This window comes from Glarea lozoyensis, assembly GCF_000409485.1.
Source record: "Glarea lozoyensis ATCC 20868 chromosome Unknown GLAREA12, whole genome shotgun sequence".
Taxonomy (NCBI): domain Eukaryota; kingdom Fungi; phylum Ascomycota; class Leotiomycetes; order Helotiales; family Helotiaceae; genus Glarea; species Glarea lozoyensis.
Window position 1 is genome coordinate 478,218 of NW_007360986.1, and position 25,304 is coordinate 503,521.

At 47.0% G+C, this 25,304-nt stretch overlaps 5 protein-coding genes across 5 annotated transcripts; 2 read left to right on the forward strand and 3 right to left on the reverse strand.

The window, feature by feature from the left end:
- Positions 1-271: 271 nt before the first annotated feature.
- GLAREA_10605 (Calcium ATPase, transmembrane M) lies at positions 272-3,910 on the reverse strand (the record flags this gene model as incomplete). The annotated part of the gene is made up of 5 exons (XM_008079706.1): positions 272-748; positions 796-2,040; positions 2,508-3,149; positions 3,226-3,449; positions 3,517-3,910. 5 exons carry the CDS (start codon positions 3,908-3,910, stop codon positions 272-274), a joined length of 2,982 nt encoding a protein of 993 aa, XP_008077897.1.
- Positions 3,911-13,310: 9,400 nt separating this feature from the next.
- On the reverse strand, positions 13,311-14,511 carry GLAREA_10606 (uncharacterized protein; the record flags this gene model as incomplete). The annotated part of the gene is made up of 2 exons (XM_008079707.1): positions 13,311-13,976; positions 14,026-14,511. 2 exons carry the CDS (start codon positions 14,509-14,511, stop codon positions 13,311-13,313), a joined length of 1,152 nt encoding a protein of 383 aa, XP_008077898.1.
- Positions 14,512-16,763: 2,252 nt separating this feature from the next.
- Positions 16,764-17,588, forward strand: GLAREA_10607 (uncharacterized protein; the record flags this gene model as incomplete). The annotated part of the gene is made up of 2 exons (XM_008079708.1): positions 16,764-16,812; positions 16,900-17,588. The coding sequence occupies 2 exons, from the start codon at positions 16,764-16,766 to the stop codon at positions 17,586-17,588; spliced, it is 738 nt and encodes a 245-aa protein (XP_008077899.1).
- A 1,984-nt stretch (positions 17,589-19,572) lies between these two features.
- On the reverse strand, positions 19,573-21,656 carry GLAREA_10608 (uncharacterized protein; the record flags this gene model as incomplete). Its single annotated transcript, XM_008079709.1, has 4 exons — positions 19,573-20,320; positions 20,376-20,787; positions 20,840-21,321; positions 21,520-21,656. 4 exons carry the CDS (start codon positions 21,654-21,656, stop codon positions 19,573-19,575), a joined length of 1,779 nt encoding a protein of 592 aa, XP_008077900.1.
- A 2,275-nt stretch (positions 21,657-23,931) lies between these two features.
- GLAREA_10609 (NAD(P)-binding Rossmann-fold containing protein) lies at positions 23,932-25,001 on the forward strand (the record flags this gene model as incomplete). The annotated part of the gene is made up of 5 exons (XM_008079710.1): positions 23,932-24,236; positions 24,288-24,597; positions 24,651-24,706; positions 24,757-24,865; positions 24,963-25,001. The coding sequence occupies 5 exons, from the start codon at positions 23,932-23,934 to the stop codon at positions 24,999-25,001; spliced, it is 819 nt and encodes a 272-aa protein (XP_008077901.1).
- Positions 25,002-25,304: the final 303 nt, after the last annotated feature.

Here is a 25,304-nt window from a genome sequence, read left to right on the forward strand (position 1 = left end):
GTTTACATACAAGAAGGATGTGGTTGACAAATATATGTTCAAAGGGGGGCAGGCATACTTTCTGTTTTTTTCTTCCTCCCCCAACGACGAATCATATGTTGCATATAATCCAAATCTTTCTTCAAGTATTATGATCATCTTTCAGATCAGGTTTGACTCCCAAACCCCCCGCCTGGTTTCCAAAAACGACAAAAACAATTTTATTCAAATTGTTTCACCACTCGTAACGCCACATAACATCGATCAGAATATTTGCACGTTAACAATAAATCTAGTCATCATCCTCGGCATCGGCTGCGCGAGGAGCAATGTGCCAGCGGTCGAGTCCGTTCTCATCACGCTCGTGTTGGAGGGCGAGTTTGGAGAGGTGACCGATGATGTTCTCCATCTTGGTATCGGCGTGGTTACGCTTGGCACGGCCAAGGTTATCGAGCCATGACATCTTGTTGAGGAGGTAGTAGACGATGGCGACGACGATGATGACACCGATGGAGAATCCCCAGACGACGACAACAGTAACGATATCGGTATCACCGTTGACGGAGAAGTGGGAGTTGAGGGTTGGTGGGTTGGTTTGGATTCCAACTCCACCTGGTCCAGTGAGCCATCCAAAGACACAGAAGAGGGTGGAGAGGACATCGACGAGGAAGATGGCGCCAACGAGTTGCCAAGATGGCCAGGTGTTTGCTCCACGGGTGACGAAGATGAGCCAATTCTCAGTGAGGGAGATTTGCAAGAAAAGCATACCCTGGATTTGTTAGCAAGATTCAATTGGGAAAAGATTTTGGAACTTACCTGAGTGTTACCGTAGTTCTGGATGATACCTCCGTTTGGCAAGAAAAGGGAACCACGGAGGACCCAAGTACCAAGAGCGAGAAGTATACCGAGGATGACGGAGATGACCCAGATCTTTGGAAGTTGCCATTCAACTGGACGTTGCTCGAAGTGGGCGTTATCGTAGGCAATGGCAATGGTGGCCAAATCAGCGAAGAGGGCAAGGAAGACGATGAGATCGGTACGGACAGTCTCGTTGATGATGAGCATAGAGGTGACCAAGTAAACTTCCAAGTGGAGACAGAGAGCGATACGGTATTGGATATATGCCTTCATACGTTGGAAAATTTGACGAGCGATCTTGATGGCAGAGACGATGGTGTTAAGACCAGGGGCGAGGAAGACAATATCGGCGGCGGCTTGGGCAGCTTCGGTAGCACCCTCGACGGCAATACCACAATCGGATTTCTTGAGAGATGGAGCATCGTTGACACCGTCACCAGTCATGGCAGTAAGATGTCCACGCTCTTGCAACATTTCGACGACCTGGTACTTGTGCTCAGGGAAAACTTCAGCGAAACCATCGGCCTTCTCAACGAGATCGTGTTGAGTAGAACCAGAGAGACCACCGTGGATGAGACGTTCAGAGTTGTAAACCTTGGTGCCAAGGGCAAGCATCTTGCAAGTTTCCTTAGCAATAGCAATAGCATCACCAGTCAACATCTTGACGGAGAGACCGAGAACTTGAGCTTCAGCGATAGTGGCAGCGGTATCATCACGAGGAGGATCGAACATAGGAAGCATTCCGAGGAGCTGCCAGTCATTGTCACCCTCCTTGACGGCGACACCCAAAGAACGGAATCCACGACGAGCGAACTCGGTGGTCTTGGCCTTGTACATATCTGCGACTTCCTTGGAGCAGGACGAGAGGTTCAAGATAGCCTTGGGCGCACCCTTGGCACAAATGAAGGTAACACCATCCTTGACAACCACCGCGGTAATACGTTTGGAGACAGGGTCGAAAGGAGTGAACTTCTCAGTCTTCCATCCGAGGGAGAGAATATCCTTTGCTTTTGGGTAACGCTTGAGGGTCAAGATGGTGACTTTATCGATAGGATCGAGGGACTTGACGTTGTGGGAGGACGCGAGAGCCGCGACGGCCATCATCCAGTTGACATCGACACCTTCAGCGACGAACGGCTCGCGGATGGAGAGTTGATTGGCTGTGAGCGTACCGGTCTTGTCGGAGCAGAGAACATCGACACCCTGCAGAGAAGAGCATTAGCATTGGCCGAGGACATTTTCCGGAGCATGACGCAGCGCAGAGGGAGGGATCAGAGCAAACGCATCGTGATGATGCGGCAGAAAAGAAAATGGTATCTGCGCGAGATAGTCGCAATCAAGGCGCGCAATTCGACGCTGTGAGAGGCCGAGATGGAGTGGGAGAAACTCGAGACCAGCCATCGGCGGAGCCGAATGATCAGTCCCCTCTAGCCACCGTAGTGCGAACGTGGGGACAGCTATCACGCCCAGCTGCAGCCGTGGTGAGGGGTTGCGAGAGACTGAGTCGCTGTCCCGCGCGGGCCCAATCACCACCGCCCGCCCATCCAACGGCCTGGTGGGGTACAAGATCCGCGATGCACGTTGCAGCCCGACGCACCGCAATGGATGCACAGGCACAAGGAAAATTGTTGCTGCGTGATAAGAAAAAGAAAAATCGGGGGATAACTTACAGCGAGAGATTCAATGGCAGTGAGCTTCTGGACAATGGCCTTCTCCTTGGCGAGGTACGCCGCACCGACAGCGAGGGTGGTGGTGGTGACGACTGGCAGACCGACGGGGACACCGACAATCAAGAGGATAAGAGCGTAGTGGAGAAGATTGACGGAGCTGTCCATAGGAGTGGCAATTGGCAAGTTGTGGAAGAAACCACCGATCCAGGAGAGGAGGATGAAGAAGACGACCAAGACCAAGAGCGCCGTACCAATGGAGTTCATGATAGCCTTGAAATGACCTTGATCTTGAGCGCCGGTAACCAGAGATGCAGTGCGACCGACGAAGGACATCTTGGCCGAGTGAGTGACGATGGCATAAGCCTTTCCACGCTTGCAACCAGTAGTGTAGTAGACGGCGTCGGCGACGTACTTGTCGACAGCGAGAGATTCTCCAGTCATGGCAGATTGATCAATGGCGAGGAGAGCGTAACCAGACCCGTGTTTCTCACCAGCCTCCGCTCCATCGTCCTCGTCCTCGATGACGGTATCACCGCGTTGTGCTTCGAGTTCTGCGAGATATTCTGCGTAACCGTTGGGGTTGTCGTAACCCGAGATAATTCGGCAATCAGCTGGGACGACGGTACCATCTTCGATGACAATCTGGAGAAATTAGTGCCTGTCGTGGACGAGCGCGAAGAGCGCGAAAGGTTCGGAAGCAGAGAAAGGTAAGACTTACGATATCACCGGGAACAAGCTCACGAGCTGGGATTTCGACCTCAGCACCATCACGAACGGCAATAGATTTCATAGCAATGTCACCCTTGAGAGAGGCGACGACATCGGCGGCTTGCTTTTCTTGATACCAACCAACAATGGCGTTAAGCAACAGAATACCAATAATGACACCAAGATCGATCCAATCTTGGAGACCGGCAGCGAGGAGGACAGCAAGTTCCATCACTATGAGAAAAAGTCAATTGAGTGCCATTGTGAAATCGCGTGTCATGTGAACTGGGTGCAAACGTACCATAGAGAATTGGACCTTGGAAGTATCCGAGGAATTGACGGAACAGGTTGACCTCTTCGGTGGTCAATTCGTTCCATCCGGTCTTTCGTCGTCGAGACTCGACATCAGTGGTCTTGAGACCTTGTTTCCAGTCGGTGTTTAACCACTCCTCTGGTGTCTCGAAGCTGTCGGCCGAGCCGCCCTTTCCTTTTCGCTGCCACCACTTCTTTTTTGGCTCCTCTGCTCCAATACTACTTGCTGCGATCGAAGCCCGCCGACCGTCTTTGTAGTTGGAGATGAAGCGAACCAAGTTGCCATACTCGCCAGTGTCGGCGGTGTTGTCGACGCTCTGTTGTCTCGCGTATTCCTTTTCGACGTCCCCATTCTCCGTGCCATTTCCGTGAGGAGGAGCCATTGCAGCAGAGGTAATGCACCTGCGCACCAAGACAAGAGGGGAGATTAATTCTTGAAACTGCTCGCAACTGCACCGTACACGAAATCACCTGAAAGCACGAACAAGAGAGAGAAGGTGGGAAGGAAAAAAAGAGCTGGAGGGTGGGCAGCAGCGAGTATTTCTACATTTACTCCCGCTGCTCTTCGACTGGGCCCCACGCGCAATTGATAGCTGTGGCCGCTAGGAGCTGCGCAGATTGGTCGAAGCTGTTTTAGCACCGTCATGTTATCCTGCTGGCACGGACTGGACGGCACTTTTGGACGATAGAGTAATGAGTCTGATTAGGCGTAGCTCCATCTGGCACGCAAATGGCGCCGCGATGGCCGTGAACCGTGGATTTACAGTAATAACGAGTAACCACCCACCCACCTCCACAGCTCCAGGTTCAGGGTTCTCGAGCAGGGATGGCCGCGAGCAGGGTGTGCTGGTTGCCAGAGCGGCGTGGGCAAGGATTCCAGCCCAAAGACGTGCAGCTTGGGGCCGATTAAGCTGCGGGATTAACAGTTAGACTGGTTAGACTCTGCTGGCGTGGACGAGCACGAGGCAGCTCCGTGATGAGACGGGCTCAAAGCAGCGTCCCTCTGGGCTAGGAAGGGAAAGGGAAGGGAAAAACAGAGGAAAACACCATCGAGGAGCCGTTGCTACTGGGCAACCAGACCGTGGGAGATTGCTCAGATGGGGGAGAGGTCGGGTGCAGATGGGTGAGCAGGTAAGCGAGCGAGTGATGAGTAGGAGTGGAACACGTTGGAAATGACATAGGAGGCACGAATACGGACATATTATTGCCTCGGGATGTGGAATACAAACCGAACTGTACGAGTATGGCGAGTAATCATCCAGCAGCAGAAGCAGCAGCCTGTAAAACAGTAACCAGCGATGAGTAAGGTGGGATGAGAACAGCACTGGAAGCAGCGGAATCGTTACTGGAGCACTCGAAGGGCACTTCACGAGTAAGCAGCAGCAGCGAAACACAACGTCAGCCGAAGGGCACACGCAATAATACGGTATTGTGTTCCGTCAGTCGAGCTAGAACACAAGACTGCTAAATGGCGACTAAATGGTCTCTAAATCAAGTCTACCTTGGCGTAAAACTACCGCTAAAATAAGAACAAACCCATCGCTTGCTTAGCATCGAACCTCTGACAAGCCGTCGCTGTCGCCGTCGACGAGCGAGACCAAAAGACGCCAGAAGTCGAGCAACACGTTCTTAGCATCTTCGAAGCTCGTACGTACTGGCCCTTTGAGTCTCCCGACACCACCATCTCATCACGATCAATTGGCCAATCCGCAACCAGTAAGAACAATGACATAACACACATCTCACATCCGGCGATTGCCAGTCATGACGAGACGGACGAGGGTCAGTCGAGCAGACGGTTTGAAAACCAGCCATTGACGAATCACACCCATCCATCCTCGCCCATGCAACAAAAAAATTCCTTTCGAATCTTCAAGCTTCCCAAATGCCGCCTTACCATGCAGAAAAACTCCAGATGTCGCGAGCGGTCGGACGTAAACAAGCAAGCAATTCGGCCTAGCTCGGGATCCTCACCCATTTTGATATCTCCTGTGGGTGTGGAGCGTCCAGACGTGGGCAGCTCCTGCGGTTGGCTGGCGTCAACGATGACTACCAGCGATGGGTGAACGACAGGCCTGCAGTTTATTTCGTGCAAAATAGCCATAGGTCGGCTGGGGCGGCACCATTGTTTTGAAAATTGTGCTGTTTAACCCGATAAAGGCAGTTTTATCTCCAGATGGAGCATAGCGGATGGATGACATGCTGGACTATTGCTCGCTTAATAGGTTTTTGACAAGCCTTTGGAGATAACAAGAGATTGCATCTGGAGGCCTGCCGCTCGTAGATCAATGTTTGTATTGATTCAGTGCTCGAAAGCCTTCTTCAGCCTGCGATTTGAGGCTCCTTACGTGTGCTGGAGCGGGTTACTGTCGCTCATTTGATGATGATTGAATCATTCATATATCACAACCATCCGCAACGGAACCCCCATTCGAGGTACACGCACGACCACCTACTCCTTGCGGCTCCCCGGTTCCGCACGCGATAAAGTTGAGGGATTTGAAAGGGAGGCTCTATGGGTATATGCGCTCTCTTGCGTCTGTGGCCCTTCCTGAAACTCTTACGCAGTTCGCTGGCAGAGTATCATTTTTTTCCTCATCCATCCGAAAACATCCTTCACCATGTCCAAAAAGTCCCACGGGCCTCGCGCCCGTTTTGCTGCAGCCGCAAAGGCAATCAATCTCCGCCAAGATTGCATCTGTTCAAGCCGTTGCTCCACTCTGTATTTGAGCCTCTTGGATGCGACAGAATCGCAAAGATTATCAATTGAATGCGAAATGAGACGCCTGGATTTCCCAATACTTAGTTGACGATACTTGCTTCTTACAAAGTTTGTTATAGCAATCTCTCATCCAGATCCAGAATACGGCCGCGTATTAGCGATCGGTGGACCCGGTGTCTCTACACCGATATGCCGTTGTATTATTCCTGTTCCTGCTCGACCGAGACCGCACGGTAATATGCACCCGGCGCGAATAACACGAATAATTATTCACAAATATTTGACATTATTTCCAGCTGCTGCTTTTTCGCCCATTTTTCGCGCCGGTCTTCACGCAGCCGAAACGGCAAAGTGGAGGCTCTTCCTGCTGAGATCTTGTATGAGGGAATTTTGCTCGAGAGTCACGTGAGCTGAGGACATCTCCAAGGAACCCTAGAACGCTCATGGTTTAGCATCTCCATTACTCCACAGCAAAAGGCAGCACGATATGTACTCGAGTACGGAGGAATCGGCTTGGCAGGTACTCAAGCACCTCGAGCCTCGACTAGCTCCGGCGCCTCTCAGACGCCTCGATCCTACCATGCCCCGACCGACGAAGAGCTTCACACTGACAAGCAGGCATATGCTCAATTACAGGCCATTTTACAGGTTGGAGAAGGGTTGAACGTCCACTACAGCACCTGGATTGTCCTGGATCTCCCCTTCCGATGTTTGCGACGAGTGCGACTTTTCTGCGACTCTCCAGTGCGCTCTGCTCTGCCATCTGCAACTCGCAGGTCCCTGCGTTGTCCGTTGTTTCCTCTCCCCCAACACTCCCCACTGTATGAGCCGAGTTGAGTCGAGTCAAAACAAAACAAGGCGTCCATCTATCTGCCCCCCGGCTTACAGCTCTTTACCGCGTTGCCACAATTAAGAGAGCAGAAAAAAACTTCAACGACTCGTTACGGGTGTGTTTTATTGCCTCACTCAAGACACATTCGCTCTCACCGTACTTTCATCCACGGTGCCTGACAAGAACTCTGGTGGCTATTTGTGTGGCATATGCCCAGAAATGCCGTATTACCCTTCTTCGGACCTTCTAGAAGGAATTTTCTCTGGCGCGCGCGGCGGCCTTTCCGATGGAAAACCAGCGAGGGAATTAAATCTACAGTAAACTACGACATGAATACGTAGGTATGATTCCGACACCGCGAACGAGTTATGTCTTGCCATTTACTCATCCACATATTTACTAACATTTTTACTCATCCACATAAAAAATGATACCTGCAGATTGCCTGCACGCTGATCTTGTCCCGGCACTCACCCATCAAACCACGGCATTGCCCACTGTAACATCCGCACGCACACATCTTTTACTGCTTCTGGCATACACTGACATCTTGGCGAAATTTGATGTTTGTTTTGAAATTCGCAAGCCTCTCGATGTCAAAACATCCCGTCAAAACATACGAAAGTTCATTTGTTTCACACCCTGTTGATCGGACAATTTCTAGGTTTAGGTCTGTGAGTTCTTTTGGGGGGGGGGGGGATGGGTGCTCGAGTTTCTTTGTGATGGGTGGATTGTGGATTGATGTTTTTGATGGGAAAATATCGGTCCCGCTGGGGGGGAGGGGGGCCAATTTCAGATGTGGAGTTTGTTATTGGGGGTTGCGAATATAGAGATGCTGCATGTCGGATATGAGTATGAAACTTGTGTAAGTAAACAAAAAGGTAAACAAATTTCGTATTGGAGATGAGGATGAGGAGGTTCTTCGATATAGGCGTTGATGTCTGCAGAAAATAAAGGTGGGTGTTTCGATGATGGGTTCGAGAATGGGGATCTCGTTTTGGATCTACGATGAACTAAGATTTAGTGAGGAATCAGAACTGAGTCAGATGTGTAGGTGAGTGAAGTTGCGGTGTAGATATGAGCGATTCATTCGGGGTCTATTATTTTTTTAGATGTGGTATGGTTCTGACAGTGAGTGGATGGTTGGGAGAGTTGTACCCCAGATTTGGTCAGGCATTGCCTATATATCAATCCACCACTCAGAATCAAAATAGAATCCCAAAAAATATTTGGTTTTCTCTCCAGGTTATTTTCTAATTGGAACTTGATATGTTGGAATATAATAATTCCGTGAGGCTTAGACTGCTAGAACAGGCAAAGAAAGTCTTGGGGCTGAGGGATTTCTGTGTGAGGGATTATTTTTGGGGCGCGGGATGGGGGTATATATCTGCGCTCTCACCAAGAAACTACATTGATTTTGATGCGCCCAGAGGAACGGTTTAATTGATATATGCGAAGATATAAACGAAGTGTCGGTGTTGTGCGCGAGGTGGTATGTGAGTGGATGAGTAGACGATATAGGTACCGGTTCGGCATTCTGAGCGAAGGGATGCAGTAGGAACTATTCGAGTGGATTTCTGGGGGAAAGTGGAAGGAGGAAAGAGGCAGGAGAGGAGGAACACGAAAACGAATCGCGACGAGAGATACACACCGCATTGCCCAGCGACGAAGCGCCGACGACGAGACAATGGATGAATTGCTAATCTTGAGGGATATAATGTTCGTCGAGGAGTGGGATGCAGGTTATAGCGGCTGGATTAGCGAGAATAGAATCGGACTGCCTAGGTGCATAGGTGTTGCCGGTTGTGCGTTTTCGAAACTGCAGAAACTGCGGCTGCGGGAAGGTTGATGGGGATCTGGATGAGGAGTTTTTGGGTGGATGAATTGATGGGAGGGAGGATGAATACAAGTGAGTTGAGTGGGTGATTGTGAGTGGATTAGGGGGGTATATGAACCAAGCAAATGCCCAGAGGGAACCAAGACGCTTGAATATGGATGTTAGTATCGATCCCCTTTTTTTCACAGCTCGTTTTGAGGTGCTAATAGATAAACAGCAGATCTTTTGCAAATATGTCAAAGATGTCTCATGCGAGGTAATAGGTGGCTCAGGATGGGAAATTTGCGGGAATGGATATCGGCGCCCGAGAAAAGACACCGAGACCAAGAGAATACCAAGCAGAAACCAAGACGCTTGAATCTGTTTGTTTTATCGTCCTCATCCTCAATTCTGAGTTTCTTCGTTCGAGGGTGGACAGGTGATCTTCAGACCTGTCCTCGAAAATGTCTCGTGGAGATGTGATGGGAAATTTGCGGGTGGAGGTGTCGGTGCGAGGGAAAAGGGTACCGGGCATACTAAGACGCTTCAATTTGTATGTATTGATCCCTTCTTTCCTTTCACAGCCAATCCATTTGCATTGAGATGGAGGCCGATGGATAAACAGATGATCTTTGAAAATTATCTCATGATAAAATTTCGATCGTCTACAAGACGCGAATTACCTTCAGAAGGATGACAGGTTGAGTGAGTACATGTACCAAGCAAATACCAAGCGAGAACCAAGACGCTTAAGTCTATTCACCTTTCATCCTAATGTTTGAGTTTCAGCGTTAACGAAAGAACAGCAGATCGCCTGGAAAAGAAAATGTCTCATCAGAAATTCAGATCGGCTTCAGATGCATCCAAGACGACCAAGACGTTTAAATATCAATCCCACCAGATCCAACCCAAGACATAAATCTCAGGGTCCAAGACGCTTAAATGAGATGCCACTAGATCCATATACTTCGCATATTTTTCGGCAGTCAAACATCCATGCCTAGGTATTTCATGAGGGTATCTTGGCTACATGAATTCAATTCGGGGTGAATTAGAAGATGCACGGTTTGTGGACGTTTGAGTTGAGAATGTCTTGTGGCCTACATTTCGCTTTTTAGATTGTTACTCATCCGGCACTTTGTGAGGCTTGCATGCGTTATGCAGAGTTTATTATTCTATTACTGACGTCACGTATACTGCACGCGTAAATAAACCCGCGTGTCTATGCCGGGAACCATAAACCTTTTTGTAAGAAGGAAGTGCGCAGGAGAAGGCTTACGTCCACGAATTGTGAGTCTGGATGGGTTTCGCGTAGCTGGGTTTGGGAATGGTGAGGAGGACCGGGAAGGTCGGGGGATTAGTAAGGTGTGCGCATACGACGTGAGTTTGTTAATGGATGGGTAGATTTACGTAGGGAGGGTATGCCGCTAGGGTTATGTGTTGAGATTCGTATGTATAGGTGATTTGGAAATGCGGGAAAGCGCTAAAGGGTTCGTTGGATTGTCGAGAGATGGACGGGTACGAGATCGAATGAAAGACAGGTAGGTAGGCGATGACGATATTCTCACCCGCTTGAGATTGTGAGCTTTGCGTGTCTTGAAGGCACAGAGAGGTGTGAGTATGAGATTTGGGTCTCGAATGGGTTGGAAATAAGAAGGGAGCTTTTGGTTTAGTTGAGGCGAGTCGAATCTTTCTTTTCGCATGTAATTCCTGCGATTTCTAAGATGAGATGGTGTATCAAGGCTTTGAAGCTTTCTCGAGATAGGATCTCCTTTGCAGCTAGGAATTAATTTGAGAACAATTATCACTTTACTCTTCACTCATTACCATCTCACCAGGAGGCGTGGAGTGTTGAACAAATCAACCGCCATCCACATGGTGCTATTTTACCACAACGTTTTTTCATATTTGCAATATGATCCACTTAATCCAGTATGAAGACGTATTAGGTTCTCACTCTCCGCTGAGTGCGTCGGCGCTCTAGACATAACACGATCTTGTAGCGTCAAATACACAGCAGGTGCTCTGTCTCGGACACTCAGTGGAATGAACTATCTTCTTTCCAGGCTAGTCTCGTGCACCCAAAAAAAAAGCCAAACTCTTTACTCACTAAGTCCAAAGCGTGTACATAGCACGACCTGGTCTGATCATACCTCGAAGACCAGCTAAGTCTACACGTTCGTCTTTCAATGTTGGGTTCAAGATACGATGCTTAGTGACAACCTGGCCTAGGAAAGTTAGATTCAATACAGCGACGTTGAACCTCTTTTCCTTGGCCTTTTAGGATGAGATCCTGGATGCTTAGAATTTGGCGCGGAAAGTAGCTTCATACCTATTCTCACCATCTTCTAGAAAATAAACTACTTGACAGTAGTTGTACACTCAATTTCCCTAAAACTAGCGACGTGGAGACTTTGTCCTGACTCCTTGGCTCTTCAGGATCGCGATTATAGAGGAATGAGACATTCGTGAGTTGGCATTGTAGAGTTCACTTTGGGAAACGGGACTATTTTTTCAATTTAGTGTGGAAGATGACAAGTGCTTATCTTGGGAAGAACTTATACGTGTCCCAGGTTCTGATGGTTCTGTTTCTACTATCTAAATTTAAGTTAATCTACTCGGTCGTTAGGAGCATACATTCTCCTAGAAATAGCAGCATGAAACCGCTTCTCTTAGCTCGTTAGGATTTTGGTTTTGTGTTAAAGGAACTTGACTAGAATAGACTCTCTATTTTTCTGAAAACAGCGACGTGGAGCGTCCCATCTTAGCTCGGTAGGTTCGAATTACCAGCAACGATCCTCAGTTCTTTTAGAAGGACGATAGCGTTCATCTAGTGTGCAAAATAGCAACTTCATTTAATTTTTAGAAATGAACACACGTGGGCCGAATACTCCTGCACCAAGTGTGACACTTGCAGCACGAACAATGCATTTGGTTTGAACCATGGCTATTTTCTCCGTCCTTAGCTTGAGAAATGACTATATTTTTAGTTTTACGAGGTAGTTAAGTATGTGTAAGACTCCTACGCTCGTTTTCTTGCTAGCCAAAACCAACTGTTTGATCAAATTGATTTTTTTTATCCCAAAGCTAGCGACGGATTTAAATTCTTCTTGGCTCATTAGGATCGAGACCGTCAATTTTAGAGAGAATGCATTCGCATGTTAGTATAGTTTGATTGTTTCACTATTTTCACTTAATTGAGGATTAAGCTTCGAAGAAAGATGCGTTCGTTGTCTTACTTAGTGCTTTTAGTACCACACTATCTTTGTCTTTAGTTGTGGATGATGACAAGCCTTCTTTAGTTAAAAAAACACATGATTGTCCCTTTTGGTAAATTTTTCTTTGGGACCGCGATTATCTCTATTTTAGTTAACCTTTTTTTTCTCTGGGCGCAGATACAAGGTCACCTTACCTTCTAGTGCTTCGTTCTCTGGGACCGCGACTATTTCTATTTTAGTATTGGACGATGTCATGTTGCTATTTTGAAAACAAAACACGTTTTTAACATGTGTTGAAACCTTTTGAAACTGCGACTATTTTGACTTAGTACCAGTGTCGTGGTTTTGCTGGGTTGGGAAGAAGATACGTCATGCCGTGTGACGGTCTGGATGCCTGAAGTTAACGGATTTCGCGGATGAAAGATGCAAAATCGTTTTGAGACTTGGCATGATGAGAGAAATGCGACCATAGAATAGGGAGGGGAATCAGGCGAGGAGATTAGGAGTGCTAGGTAAATTGTAGTAGGGAATGACATACTGAGCCATCTAGTAAATTTTCGATCGCGATGAAGACATTGGAGGGTACGTTCTACGTCATGCTTTCAGACTTGACGGGAGCAACTGGCATTCCCAATTTTCTGAGGCAGCTGTGAGCCAGCTTGAGGTACCAGGAACGATTATCGTGATCGTAAGCCAAATACTCGCTGACTTGGGTCATGTTTAAGAATCTCGAAGGGTAGAAACGTGAATATTCTGTTTTGCTGACTTGAAAGCAAGAATGAAGGCCGGCTGTTCTAGTATTTCATATGAGTACGTTACAAGTTCATCATTTCGATCCATAACCCGAAGATAAGAGATCCTCTGTGCGCCAATTAGATGCGAAAGATTTGTTAGCCAAGTTTTGAGAGACATAAAGAAGATATACAGAAACACATGCGATGATTTTATGAAAGGAATACAAAAAGTATATATATGACTTAATATAAGAGATCTATTCCATCTCCTACCATGGTATACATAGTCCTCCTGAAACCCATGTCGAGACAAGTAAGATTACAACTCCCAGCCCAGCGACCACCTTAAAGAAATCCCCCCTTACGTCCAATACCCCGAACACTTATATCAAACCCTCAACTCCCCGTTCAAAACTCTTCATCCATCCCATCGTATCCCTCAGTCACATTCATTCATCACACTACCTCTCATCTCCACCCCACGCTCCTCGACAAAACCCACAACTCTTCTCCCTCGTATCCTGATGTCCAAACCACGTCTCATTACACTCGGAATGCACATTGGTTCCGCAACAACGACACCACTCTACGTCTGAAGGAAGAGTGTTGGGTACGAAGTCTTCGCTGCAAATGTAGCAGGGTTCGGTGGTTAGTGGCTTGCGAACTCGGGGTGTGGGGGAGGTGGGTGATGAGGTGGGAGACGTTGGTGGAGAGAGTGGGGTTTGGTGAGACGATGGGGTGAGGGTGGAAGATGATGATGATGATGTGCTGGATGAGGATAAGGGTGTTGTTGGTGAAAGTGTAGGAGGGGATGTTCGTCTGGTGAGTGGTAGAGAGGTAATTGAGGGGGAAGTGACCGTGGGTGAGCTGGTGGTGGAAGGTGAAGAGGCAACGGCAGGAATTGGAGTTTCATCCGAAGGTTCATCTCCTGATGGTGTAGAAATAATCCGGCTAGGAGTATCTGGTGTAGTCTCCAGATTCTCAACTGTCGATACCTCATTTTCTTGTCGTGCATGTGGAATGGCCCGGAGAAGATATGGCAAGATGGTTGCGAGCAAACCCATCCTCTGAAATCCGATTTCAAACAGAGATGAGGGATTGTGTTGAGCTGTTGGCGAGGCAAGTGTCTGTATATTTGTTAGGAAGTGCAACTGGAGATAGGGGTGCAAATTTTACCTGGCTGGAACCATCTGGTACTGATATTTGTTCGGGCTGTTGTGGACCAAGAGTAATTGAAGCACCCATAACACTTGATGGCTGAGATACCTCGCTGATTGATGAATGTCCGAATGGTAGTTGTGATTGGTATCTCGGAGGTGCTGTAATCTCTTCTCTTTCGTGTCGAGATTCAGTGATGAAATCATCTATCAAATCAAGCCACTCAGCAGTAAGACTGTGAACTTGAGAAGTTTCCTTCTGACGATGCCATCTATCACAAAGAACAAGAGAGGCGATATCGTTCAACATCTCGCTGGTATCCCGATCAAGGCCAGTAGCGACAATATTCTTTCTGGAAAGTCGATCTAGCAGGATTGAAGCTTGGTGAGAGTCTTTTTGGACACCCATCCCACATCTTGTCCTCCCATCTTTGTTCGTTCCAGCGCATCTGTACGATAAAAGGTCGATTTCAAGAATTTGTCGTGGGTCCCAGCTGATTGACATGTTGTCGGATTGGCGTTTGTCGGAATGGTTGGCGAAGAGGAACTGAATATTGGCGATGGGATATCAAAAAACTTGATATGACAAACCTACCATGGCTTTTATAAAAATTCTTCATTCAATCCAAGCCCTTCCATTTCCAACTCACAGAGACTTCAATACACTTCCCCTTGCCCAGGGTCTCGCTTAACTCAGCCTCCAATGCATGTCGCGATGCAAAAACGCCTAGAAAAAGCAAAAAGCCGGCTAGGAAAACAATTCGCGTCTGAGTTAATGCAAAGTTCGAAGGGTTCTTGGAAATAGTCCGGGGTAAGAAGACGGAGTACTGAGCACGGCCAAGAGGTTTGTCGGGATAAGCGAATGAGAGAGCCAGAAAGACACCAACACGAATTCCAACATCTGCAGCCTTCAAACACCGGGACGGTGATGAGACTTCTTGGAGAATATCCCCGAGAAATGATGCTCGCTGAGCCACCGGAAAGGACGCGACGGAATGAAGAGGTTTGGAGACGAGGAGTCTGGAAGTTTTGGAAGGCGTTTTAATAGATAGAAGGGTAAATTTCAAGGATGAGAGGAGAAAAAACTGTAGGCGCATTCCCTGGGTCCGTGGGGGGTTCATGCTAGGATAATGAACGGTATGGGAATCGGTGAGGAGGTGGGAATGGTACGCGTCTTTGCAATTGATTCGAGCAGTTCGTAGATTGACCATCTTTAAAGGTGATAATTCCATGAATTTGTCTGTTTGAGTTTGATGAGTCCAACACTACGCTTGATTGTTCGCAAGAGAATGCGTGAGTAAAAGGAAAATAAAAGCTGACAAAACGAGAGGTCGAAGTCATCTCAACTGAGTATATCTCACAACCTAAACGAAGGTAACCTACTCAATTGACCTTGTTTATCCAAGCTCAGTTACAAAACCCCTACCATTGTTGCAGTTCCCCAAGCCTGGACCAAACACTCTCACCCTGTAGTGATGACAAGCCTGTAACCCCTGAACACGAACCCCTAAGTGAAAGGGTTGATCTCACTGCCACCTGCCCGGAAACTCTCCCATGCGACGTACATTCAAAGCTAGGACTTTTACCGAAGAAACTCTTGGTCGACGTAGGCGCCTGTTTCGGTGAACGGTTTTGGGTGTCTATAACACTGAAAGTTGGAGGTCAATTCTAAGCTGTAAATCCCGGTCTTCTGAGAACTTCTAGGGTATTGTCACTGCCTCACCCACGGACTAGAATGCAACAGAACTGAATAGATAGGTATGCATTGATTGAGTCATCGTATCACACACCTCTTCTCGGGGGGAGCCAAAGATTGAGATGCTAAATTGAAGTGAGAATTTCGTGAAATCTTTTCGCTCAACTTTTAGCATGCTTACCCGCCACAGACTAGAACGTGAAATACAGGAAATCGATACAGGTAGTGATTGAGTCACTCAACTGATCTTGGGCTAAAAAGGTCGAATTTGAATAGAGCGTAATATGTCTTATTTACTTAAAATAATTAACGAAATATCTTATATTGTTCCAAATTAATACACTAAATAACGATATTTCGTCACCTTAATCGAAGAAATACCGTGTTTCGACTACTACTTATTTTGTCCACCGCGAGTCAGGATAGAACGAAGAATAGTAAGAGACGGTCGAGCCACCATTCATATCATTGTCCAATGACACCTCTTTTCCAACTTGCAGCTGTTCTGCGCGGGATGCCTGGACACGTCTGTTAGCTTAGAGCAAGTATTATTCTGAATGCGAGCAGCCATGTGTAGAGAAGTAGGAAGGATTATCAATTGACTCCATGTTTAGAATTCAACACAGCGTATGTGCAAGAAATAATAGAGGTTCTCTCTGTTGCGCCCACAGGATTCGGGAGAATGATCATTTCCCCCCCGTTTCTTCAAAAGAGTGATTCAAACCATGAAGATGCAACTTCATGTTTTGCACAATTAGGATATCTCATTCCCATCTGCACTCAAAAACCCGTCACTTGGTACGCACATAGGGTAGTATTTCCCACGGCACTTCCAACACCAACAAATCCTACCTACCCACCGCTGCAGAAGTCACACGCATATGTAGGCAAACCACTGGCTAACGAATTTCTTGTACACCCTTTGGTTTGAAATGCAGAATTCCTCGCATGATAACCATAAGTGGCTGAGTTTATTCGCTGAAGATATAACTCATCTCTTTTACCATCATTTTCCACTTGGAAAGCGAATGTTTATTTATATCTGTAAGATTTCTGAAAAAATGGCTCAAGCTTCTGCAACTATCCCGTGTATACTGCCAGAGACTAGTGGTATGACAGTAACTTCGTTCCTACCCGTATTTACATCATGGCCGGTCCCAGCGAATTGATCAGCTGTTGATGGATGGATTCTCGAAGGACATCCTACTTTCAGTTCGGTGTCTTGTCATCCGGATATATTGTGGAGTTGGTGGGAGGTTGAGAGGGGACAACTTTCCAAGACGGTTTGGAGTTTGGGTCCGTTTGAATGTCCCGAGTTGTATACTACAGCGACGGTCACGGAGGTGGCTGCTGAACAGGTTGAGGTCGTGTGTTGTCCTTCGCAAGTACAAGTCATTTCGACTCTGGTTAGTAAACTTGCTGATTATTGTAGGAGTTACACTTTTGTGGAAAAGGTGCCTCGGAATAACGCTGGACAATGCATGTCGCCGTTGAAGGTAGGCCAGGAAATGGTATACACTACCAACAACAGCATTCCGCAAGAGCCTCCGCCTACTGCTATTGCGGATGGCAACGATAGGGCAGTATCCAAAAGACAGACGGTAGAACACCCCTGCTTTTCCTGGGGTGCTTGGTCAACAGGAAAGCCAGTAGGCCATCCTTGCTGGCTTACAGAATCTCAACCTGCTTATACAGTTACGACTTCGACGATCACAGCTCCATCTCAAGTGTATGCTTTCCATGTAAATGGAAGGAATTTGGTGGCGAGACCAACAGTCAACGCAACGAATACTACGAGAGTAGTTTGGGTAGCACGAGTAGTGTTACTCTCACAACCAACACCACCAATGCTCAACAGCCATTCTCTACTCCTAGCGAAGCGGTAGCTGGAATTTTGACCCATAGAACTCTTTCGCAAGGCCAGTTGATTGGAATAATATTTGGCGATATTACAATTTTCTTGTTCGCTTGTATGGGAAGCTGTGTTTGGCTTTACAGATACAAGCAAAGAGAAATGGTTTTGCCTCGGTTTCAGGAGGAGCTCAATGAGTCCAGTCACTTGTCGGAGCTCAAGAGCGAGTTACCTGGACATGATAGCAGATTCGAGATAGAAGGCAGAAATGCGGACAGGCAGCTCATGCCGGAAGGGGTCCCAGTACATGAGTTGTACACTCAGGAACATATTTTAGAGTTGTCTGTAAGAAACAGTCGCCGGATCAGTTATCGGTAGAATTGAATACTACACAGAGAAAGAGTCATCTGGATTACTGGAAGGTATCTGTAGAATCTTGACTTATTCGTCGGATAATGTGCCAATATTTGTGAAAGAAACGCATTGTGATTTTCATCACAACTTCAAACAGTCCAACCGAGTGTCTTCAACACCAACCATGGATTCGTTGAAGATCACACAAATCAACGTCCAGATTCATTTGACCGTTTATGGATGAGTCGGTAGACGCTTGATCGCCACTTCTTTGGCCGCAATCCAGACTTCCTTCTTCACTTTTCCGGAATGTACCCCTGAAGCATCCGAGTCTTGATCTACCAAACTACTTTGCATACTGTGGCTCGCCTAATACAGATACTCGCAGCGAGAGTCTCTGAAAGAGTTTGTTACACAAGATGCGCTACCAGTAGAATTTGGCCGTTGAGATAACACCAACCGACATGCTGGGCCGTTTCATGGGTGTCTACAGCGTGATACTGAATGCAGAAAGGATGGATGAAACCTGGTCGCCGATATAGCGTACTAATCCGGAAGATGAGCAACGTCAAGAGCTTGCTCAGACTCTGTATTGGGTGTTCACACTTGCATGACGGCCATGCACATCACATTGGAATGAGGCCCTCGAATGGGGTTTTCCGGGTATGGGTGTCATATCCTTTTGCTCCATAGAGATTGAAAGAAGGTGAGTACGCCGTAAGTGAAGGTTTCGAGAGATATCTGGAATATTATGAGTAGCTAGTATGGAAATGGTTCATCATCAGGGAAGTGCTAGAGTACCAAGGAGTCGCAATGCATTCGGAAAAGCTACCACGAGTAACGACGATATCGTATCCATCAGTATTTGTAGGAACGCGAATATGAGACCATCGTGATGATTATCAACAAAAGTTCGGAAACAGATGATGGAATTCGAAGACGCGAAATAAAAGCAAGTCGCGGGTTTTATGCGAGCCTTATGCATGTTTGTGCAAATCTAGGTCCGGAAATAAGAAGCCGGGTTTTCGGAGATAACAGTCGAAGACACTTTCCCCTCGATACAAAGTCACCCTTTTCCTTGTTGCATCTCGATTTCCTTCCGTTTCATCCAGTTTCTTGATACTCGACATCCGGTCATCTTGATTATATTTTCAGATGTACAAAACCACAATGGAGAATACGAGTGCACAAGATAGCTTTCCGAGCTTTCACTAGTGCACCAGGTGTAATCAATGTGCCTGATGAAAACACGAGGCGAAAATGCTAAGCTTTTCAGCGCGAATTGCAACAATCTACGATCCGATCGTAAGAGGTTTAGTTTCTGGACCTTGAATACCTTATTTTCACAGTTGGCAAGAATGATGCAAATACTTCCGCACATACGAATCATTCCCCATGAGGCTTCGACCACTACGCACCATGCACGTCTTGCGAGTATCATGAGTAAGAATATGCTGATATTAAAAGTTTCTTATGCTGACCAATCTAGGCCTTAGTTTGCCCTTGCGCAGTTGACATTTACAACGTCGACCCCATCTACTGTGGCCATCATCCATGGAAGTCCATGATCTCCCACAACCTTCAAGATGCATATAACACAACACGAGCCGCGCGCTTGAATCGTACCAACAGCCAGAAGCACTGCTTCAACGACAATGGAAATACTATCTGGTCAGCGCCCAGTCAGACTGAGGCTGGCTCTCATGTAAAGCCCGAGAGACTGCAAGTCTGTTCTCCTGGAAGAGACTCACTTCATCGTTGCCACCAAGCCACTTTTGGACCCCAAGGAAAGCTGTTAATATCGCGGCGACAACCTCCCAGTCAACAAAACCTATGGCAATAATGCTAGGAGCCAACATTCCCTTGATGAGCCGACCTTCCGGTCGAGAGCGTGTGAAAGGGTTCACGACCAGGAGTACGAAAAGAAATACACCAGGTATTTGCTTCCAACGCGAGAGTGGCACACGCCACATTGTTTTCCATACTTCCAGGAAAAGAGACTCGGTGCATGCCGCAGACAAGGGCTTTCGTTCGAGAATTGCTGAGGTGAAGATTAATGCTGCGGCTCTACAAGTTTGATACATCGTGTCGTTGGAAACAGCGGCCTCTTTATCAGCCATCAAGCGATCATGGATCCATTGGACTGTTGTCTGAAACTTGATGCGAGCCTGGTTTTGGTCTTGAGCTCTACCAAGAGATAGCATCGACGCAGTAATAAAGCGGGTGTCATCTAGGACCTTGACTCCTGCCTCACTGATTTCACTCTCCGCGGCAAATTCCTGGAAAGTGGTCTTGGACAGTAAGAAGGGGCTGTTGAACTGTGATTGAAACGTTCTGGAGATCTCGACCGGTTCTTGAGCGCCTTGTACGATCGGATCGCACTCCAAGGTACAGGCGATTTGTAAATCTGTTCTGGTCATGGTCAGCATCGACTGCCCCTCTCATCAGTGGAAAATAATCTGCAAACCTCATCAACATCATTCTCAGCACTGGGACCTGGATGCTTTCTATTCCACCTCGACACTTGAGCATATCCCGCACACCAGTCATGTGTGCATTGGTACTTCGTGTATCCGAATACACAAGCTCATTATAAGCCAAAGACATCACCGCTGCAATTGCCCCATCGTCGACTCCTCTGCTGCTCGTTGTAATATGCTCGTTGATCATAGTGATAAGCTTTACTTTAGTGGTCACTACGTCTACAGATTTCTCAACATCAATACCGCTTGCTGCGGCTTGACAATATGCCGCCGATAGGATGCAAAGGTAGACAACCATTGGAGATTGGATCATGAAAGGAATCCATTGCGCCATAAACTTTTCTGGCGGGTCGGTACCGTCAATGCTTGACATAAACGGAGCAAGCTTCTGCAGAACTGTTGGATTTGTTAGCTTTGACAGAGTTCTGGTATGAGAGTGAGAACTCACAGAAGTGAAAAAGCTCCGCGTTGCGACGCGTCGGCTCGATTGGAAGAGAATACAGGCGCTCGACGGCAACATCTCCAACCTTTTCATTAAAGACCAAGTTGTGTGGATGATTCGAGTGGATATCATATTGATAATATGGGTTTTGCGAATGCACTCGAAACAGTCCTGATATCTCGTCGTCCTCGTATTCGAACCCGGAACTCAGGTTTTCAAAACCTGGACATGTCGAATGGCTATAATCATATTTCTCAACGGCATTTGCTTCTTCTGGCTGACTTGGTAGTACAGGATATGTTAGTCTCTCATGCTCAGGAAAATTCGTCGCCGGGCCCGATACCACCGAACCATCCCAAAGCCTGGGGTCTAATACAAGGCTTCTTGTCGAGTTGAATCCGTGTTCTTCGTTTTCGGCTTTTATGGATACATTGCGAGCATCTTGAAAGTTCGCATTTTCCAAATTTGTTTGTTGTCGTTGTGTGTTTCTGGCAAAGGTTTAGCGAGATTCCTCTATTGGAAGTTTACCTACTTCGCATCTGCATATACACAATCAACAGGTGGGTAGCGCCGGGCACAGTTATTGCAAGGTCGGTCTCTGGCCTTGTTACACTGAGATACCCATATAATCAGCCGTCATGCCATCTTTCCTTCGGTAGATGAGGGGTTGACCAATCAAACTTTACCTTTTGTTTTCTTCTCTTGCATTCAGTACAGGAAGAGGAAATACGTTGTCTTGGTTTTTTCCCTCCCTCTTTCCTTCCCTCACCATGTGTATCGTCAGTCCTAAGCATTCCGTTTGTCGTCTTGTACTCATGGCCATTTCAAGATGCTATAAATACCTGCGCTGGACTACAAGTCCTTTTTAAGAGTATCACGACTCCTCATGCAAGGCTTCGGGATTAGATCGTTTTGGGTTTAGCCCGCTTTTCCTCAGCTCCCCTGGGAAATTCCCGTCCCGGAATCCTGGAGCTGGGCATCATCGTTGATTTCTTCAACTTCTTTATGATTTCATTGGGTTTTGTGCGAGCGTCGACTCTTATTTAGGAGTCATCAAGGAAGTTCTGCACATGGTCGGAAGCTCCGTGGTCCCGGCGAGACCTTGACACCATTCACATTTTACAGAATGACGGTATTTTGGATCCTGACCGAAGCCCCGCACAAGGCAGTGGTATTAAGCCTTTCTGATTTGATTGTGAAGGCAGCCAACGAACTGCTGATTCGATGACGGCTTCCATACAATTCGGTCTCATTATTGTCATCCGAGATACATGAAGGCAGTTAGATTTTGCTACCTCTGATCAAGTCCACAAGCAATCTTCGGGCTCTGCGAATTTTGGGCATCGTACGACTCACACCATAATCACAGACCACGAATACTTATGCAGAAGTCTGAGTTTGTTTGGACCTGCTTTGTTCGCGAAAAGCAGCTATTTTGGTAACCTAATGGAAATGATTCTTCTGACGCACTCGTAGTTCTGTTGATGCATTGGCCTCAGCGATTCAAGAATAGTGCTGCGAATATCAGGGATAGCCTTGTTTATAATTGAGGTCTCCTCTTCGCCGAGATGCACTATCGAGGACAACTTTGCGTTGACAGGCAGCTGAAATGTTAGCTGAAACCGCTAAGGTACAGCCCTATTTCGAATATGCGGGGGCTTGTGACAGCGTACTGGGTGAATCCCGTGCCACATGACTTTGCTCGACCTCGACGGAAAGTTCACTTTTCTTTTTCTACAGGGCTATATGTTTTTGAATTCTGCCTATGCTATCATCGACCTCGTTTGAATGACTTCTTCTTGTTCAACCCATTATAAGGTCAAGATACGTAGCATTTGCAACGACAACATTTGGACGACCGCCTCGTCCTGGCCTTGGTTTCATGATTTCTGTCGCAGCGACACCATTCGCTATGTATAAGCTTAGTCTGTACAACAAAAGCGCCATTGGCAATTATTTTCCGCGATAGAATTCAACTTTGCATTCTACTTCGAGATACTTGACGGAGAACTACTATTTACCAGAGGTTTGTATTAACGATGACTTAGGCTTCTGATATGTTCTATAGTAATACTTCCGCGCTATTTTCGGTAATATAGCGAAGTTGCAAAGTGATATCAAGTTATTGGACATTGAAGAAGAATCACATGGCTCGAGAACTGCCAAACACATACCGCATGCGTCAGTTCAACGACGCTTTCGAAAGCGTAGCATGCTTGGATTTCTCGATGCGTACCTAATAACTTTCTATAACTCACCGAGCACTTCATCAGCAGGAACGATGAGCAGAAAGTTGCAGGACGGGGATCTTCGACTGGGAAATGAAGTTGTTGAAGTGGATACGATAATAGTTCATTCCCTTGGAGTCGGTTAAGAGAAGCTTCCAAGTTGAAAGATTTTGCATTCTTTCGCTTTATTGGTCTTTCTTAGAGAGTGCTAATAATCATCACAAGCCAGTCATAGTATCTATTGGAAATGTTCCGAATCTGGCTTTGAAAACGTCGGCAAGGAACGAGACCAGCTCTTATTGACAGACTGGCACCGGCTTCCGTACACTGGCTTGTTCCGAGCACTCCACCATTTACTTGATAGTGGCTTTCATATTTCACTACTATGTGGTATGCCATTTTAGGAGAATTTACGATAACTTGTGGTTAACAAAACGGCAAAACGCGAAGAACGGTTTCTTGGAAGAACGATCATTCCTAAGGGTTTCGTATTATTGGGCGAGTCTTTTTTGCAGCAAATAAGTCACAGAAATCCGAACCGCCTTGTACGTCCTAAGTAGAGTTTAGATTTCTGATAATATATAGTATCTTCTTTGCGGAAAAACTACTAGCAATGATTTTCTCCGCAAAGGAAGCTTGAAGCCTCCAAACCCCACCCTCCGGAGCATTATCGGCATTGCGGGGAAGCTCCCCTGCTCCACCCCAAAGCACATCACCAACCTCAACCGCAATTCCACAGCATCCCACTCTGCTCGAATCCAGTACTCACACCCTATGCCCATCCTGCGAACGACACTTCAATTCCTCCGCACACTTCGAACCCGAAACCCTCTTCCTCCACCGAATTTTTCCACTCCTCAATTCCGCACCATGGCTACCGCAATGGGCAAACGCCTCGCCGGCAAGACCATAGTTATAACAGGTGCATCTTCAGGAATTGGACGATCCTGCGCCCTCGAATTCGCACGTACGAGTCCGAAAGATCTAAGACTCATTCTCACGGCGAGGAGAGATGATAAGTTAAAGGAGATTGCGGAGGAAATCAAGAAGGAAGTTGGGGAGGGTGTTAAGGTGTTGCCGTTTAAACTTGATGTTAGCAGCCCCGAAGAGGTCAGAGGTTTTGTGGGAAACTTGCCAGAGGAATGGAGGAATGTGAATGTTCTTGTCAATAATGCGTATGCTCCATCCAGCTCCCGGGCTTTTGAGTTGTAACTGATTCAGTACAGTGGTCTTGTAAAAGGTGTTGCGAAAGCCCCCGAGATCGAGGAGGCGGACGTGAAAGTCATGTTTGATACGAATGTTACTGGACTTATAAACATGACGCAAGCCATTCTCCCTATTCTCAAGAAACGAGCCGACGGAGGTGCTGGGGATGTTATTAATATCGGAAGTATTGCGGGAAGAGAGCCATATCCAGGTGGAAGTATATATTGTGCCACGAAAGCAGCGGTTAGAGCTTTCACGGATGCGCTGAGGAGAGAGTTGATTGCGACACGAATTCGGATTATTGAGATTGATCCTGGACAGGTTGAGACTGTGAGTACATGCCATCTCAGTCTTGATGGGTCGAATACTGACCTTTGTCGCAGGAATTCTCAGTTGTTAGATTTTATGGCGATAAATCCAAAGCCGATGCAGTATATGCGTAAGGATCTCTCAGCTCATTATATTCGCATAGCTAACCCATGGCTCCAGTGGTTGCGAGCCATTAACACCCGACGATATTGCCGAAATCGTAGTATTTACTGCCGGCCGAAGAGAAAATGTCGTGATTGCTGATACTCTTGTCTTCCCAAACCATCAGGTATGAGCTGCTGTTTCCTTTGTATGCTGCGTACTAATTGTGAAAGGCTGCTGCGACGGTTATGCACAAGAAGTCATAGATGCTGATGTGTGATTAGGCGGGTGCTGGGGGTGCGTTGTATAAGAAACCTACGTAGATCGTAAAGGGGTGGCTTAGAGGTAGCATGTTGGGTTGATCATGTGGAATCTGTTATAAGAGGACTGGGTGTGGTAGAATGAACTCATTGCTATGAGTTCTCACCGTCGGAACCTGGCAGATGAAGTGAGGGCCCGCTTAGATTTCGATGTTTATCATACAACAGCTACTGATAATGAAATAGATAGACTAGAAATTGCTTAAGTCTAGCCTTGGTATCGAAATGCTACACGTTGTTTCTATCGTCGTTCTCGGGAGCTAAACCGTGATGAAACATCTCTCGACTTTCGTATTATAGCGGTCG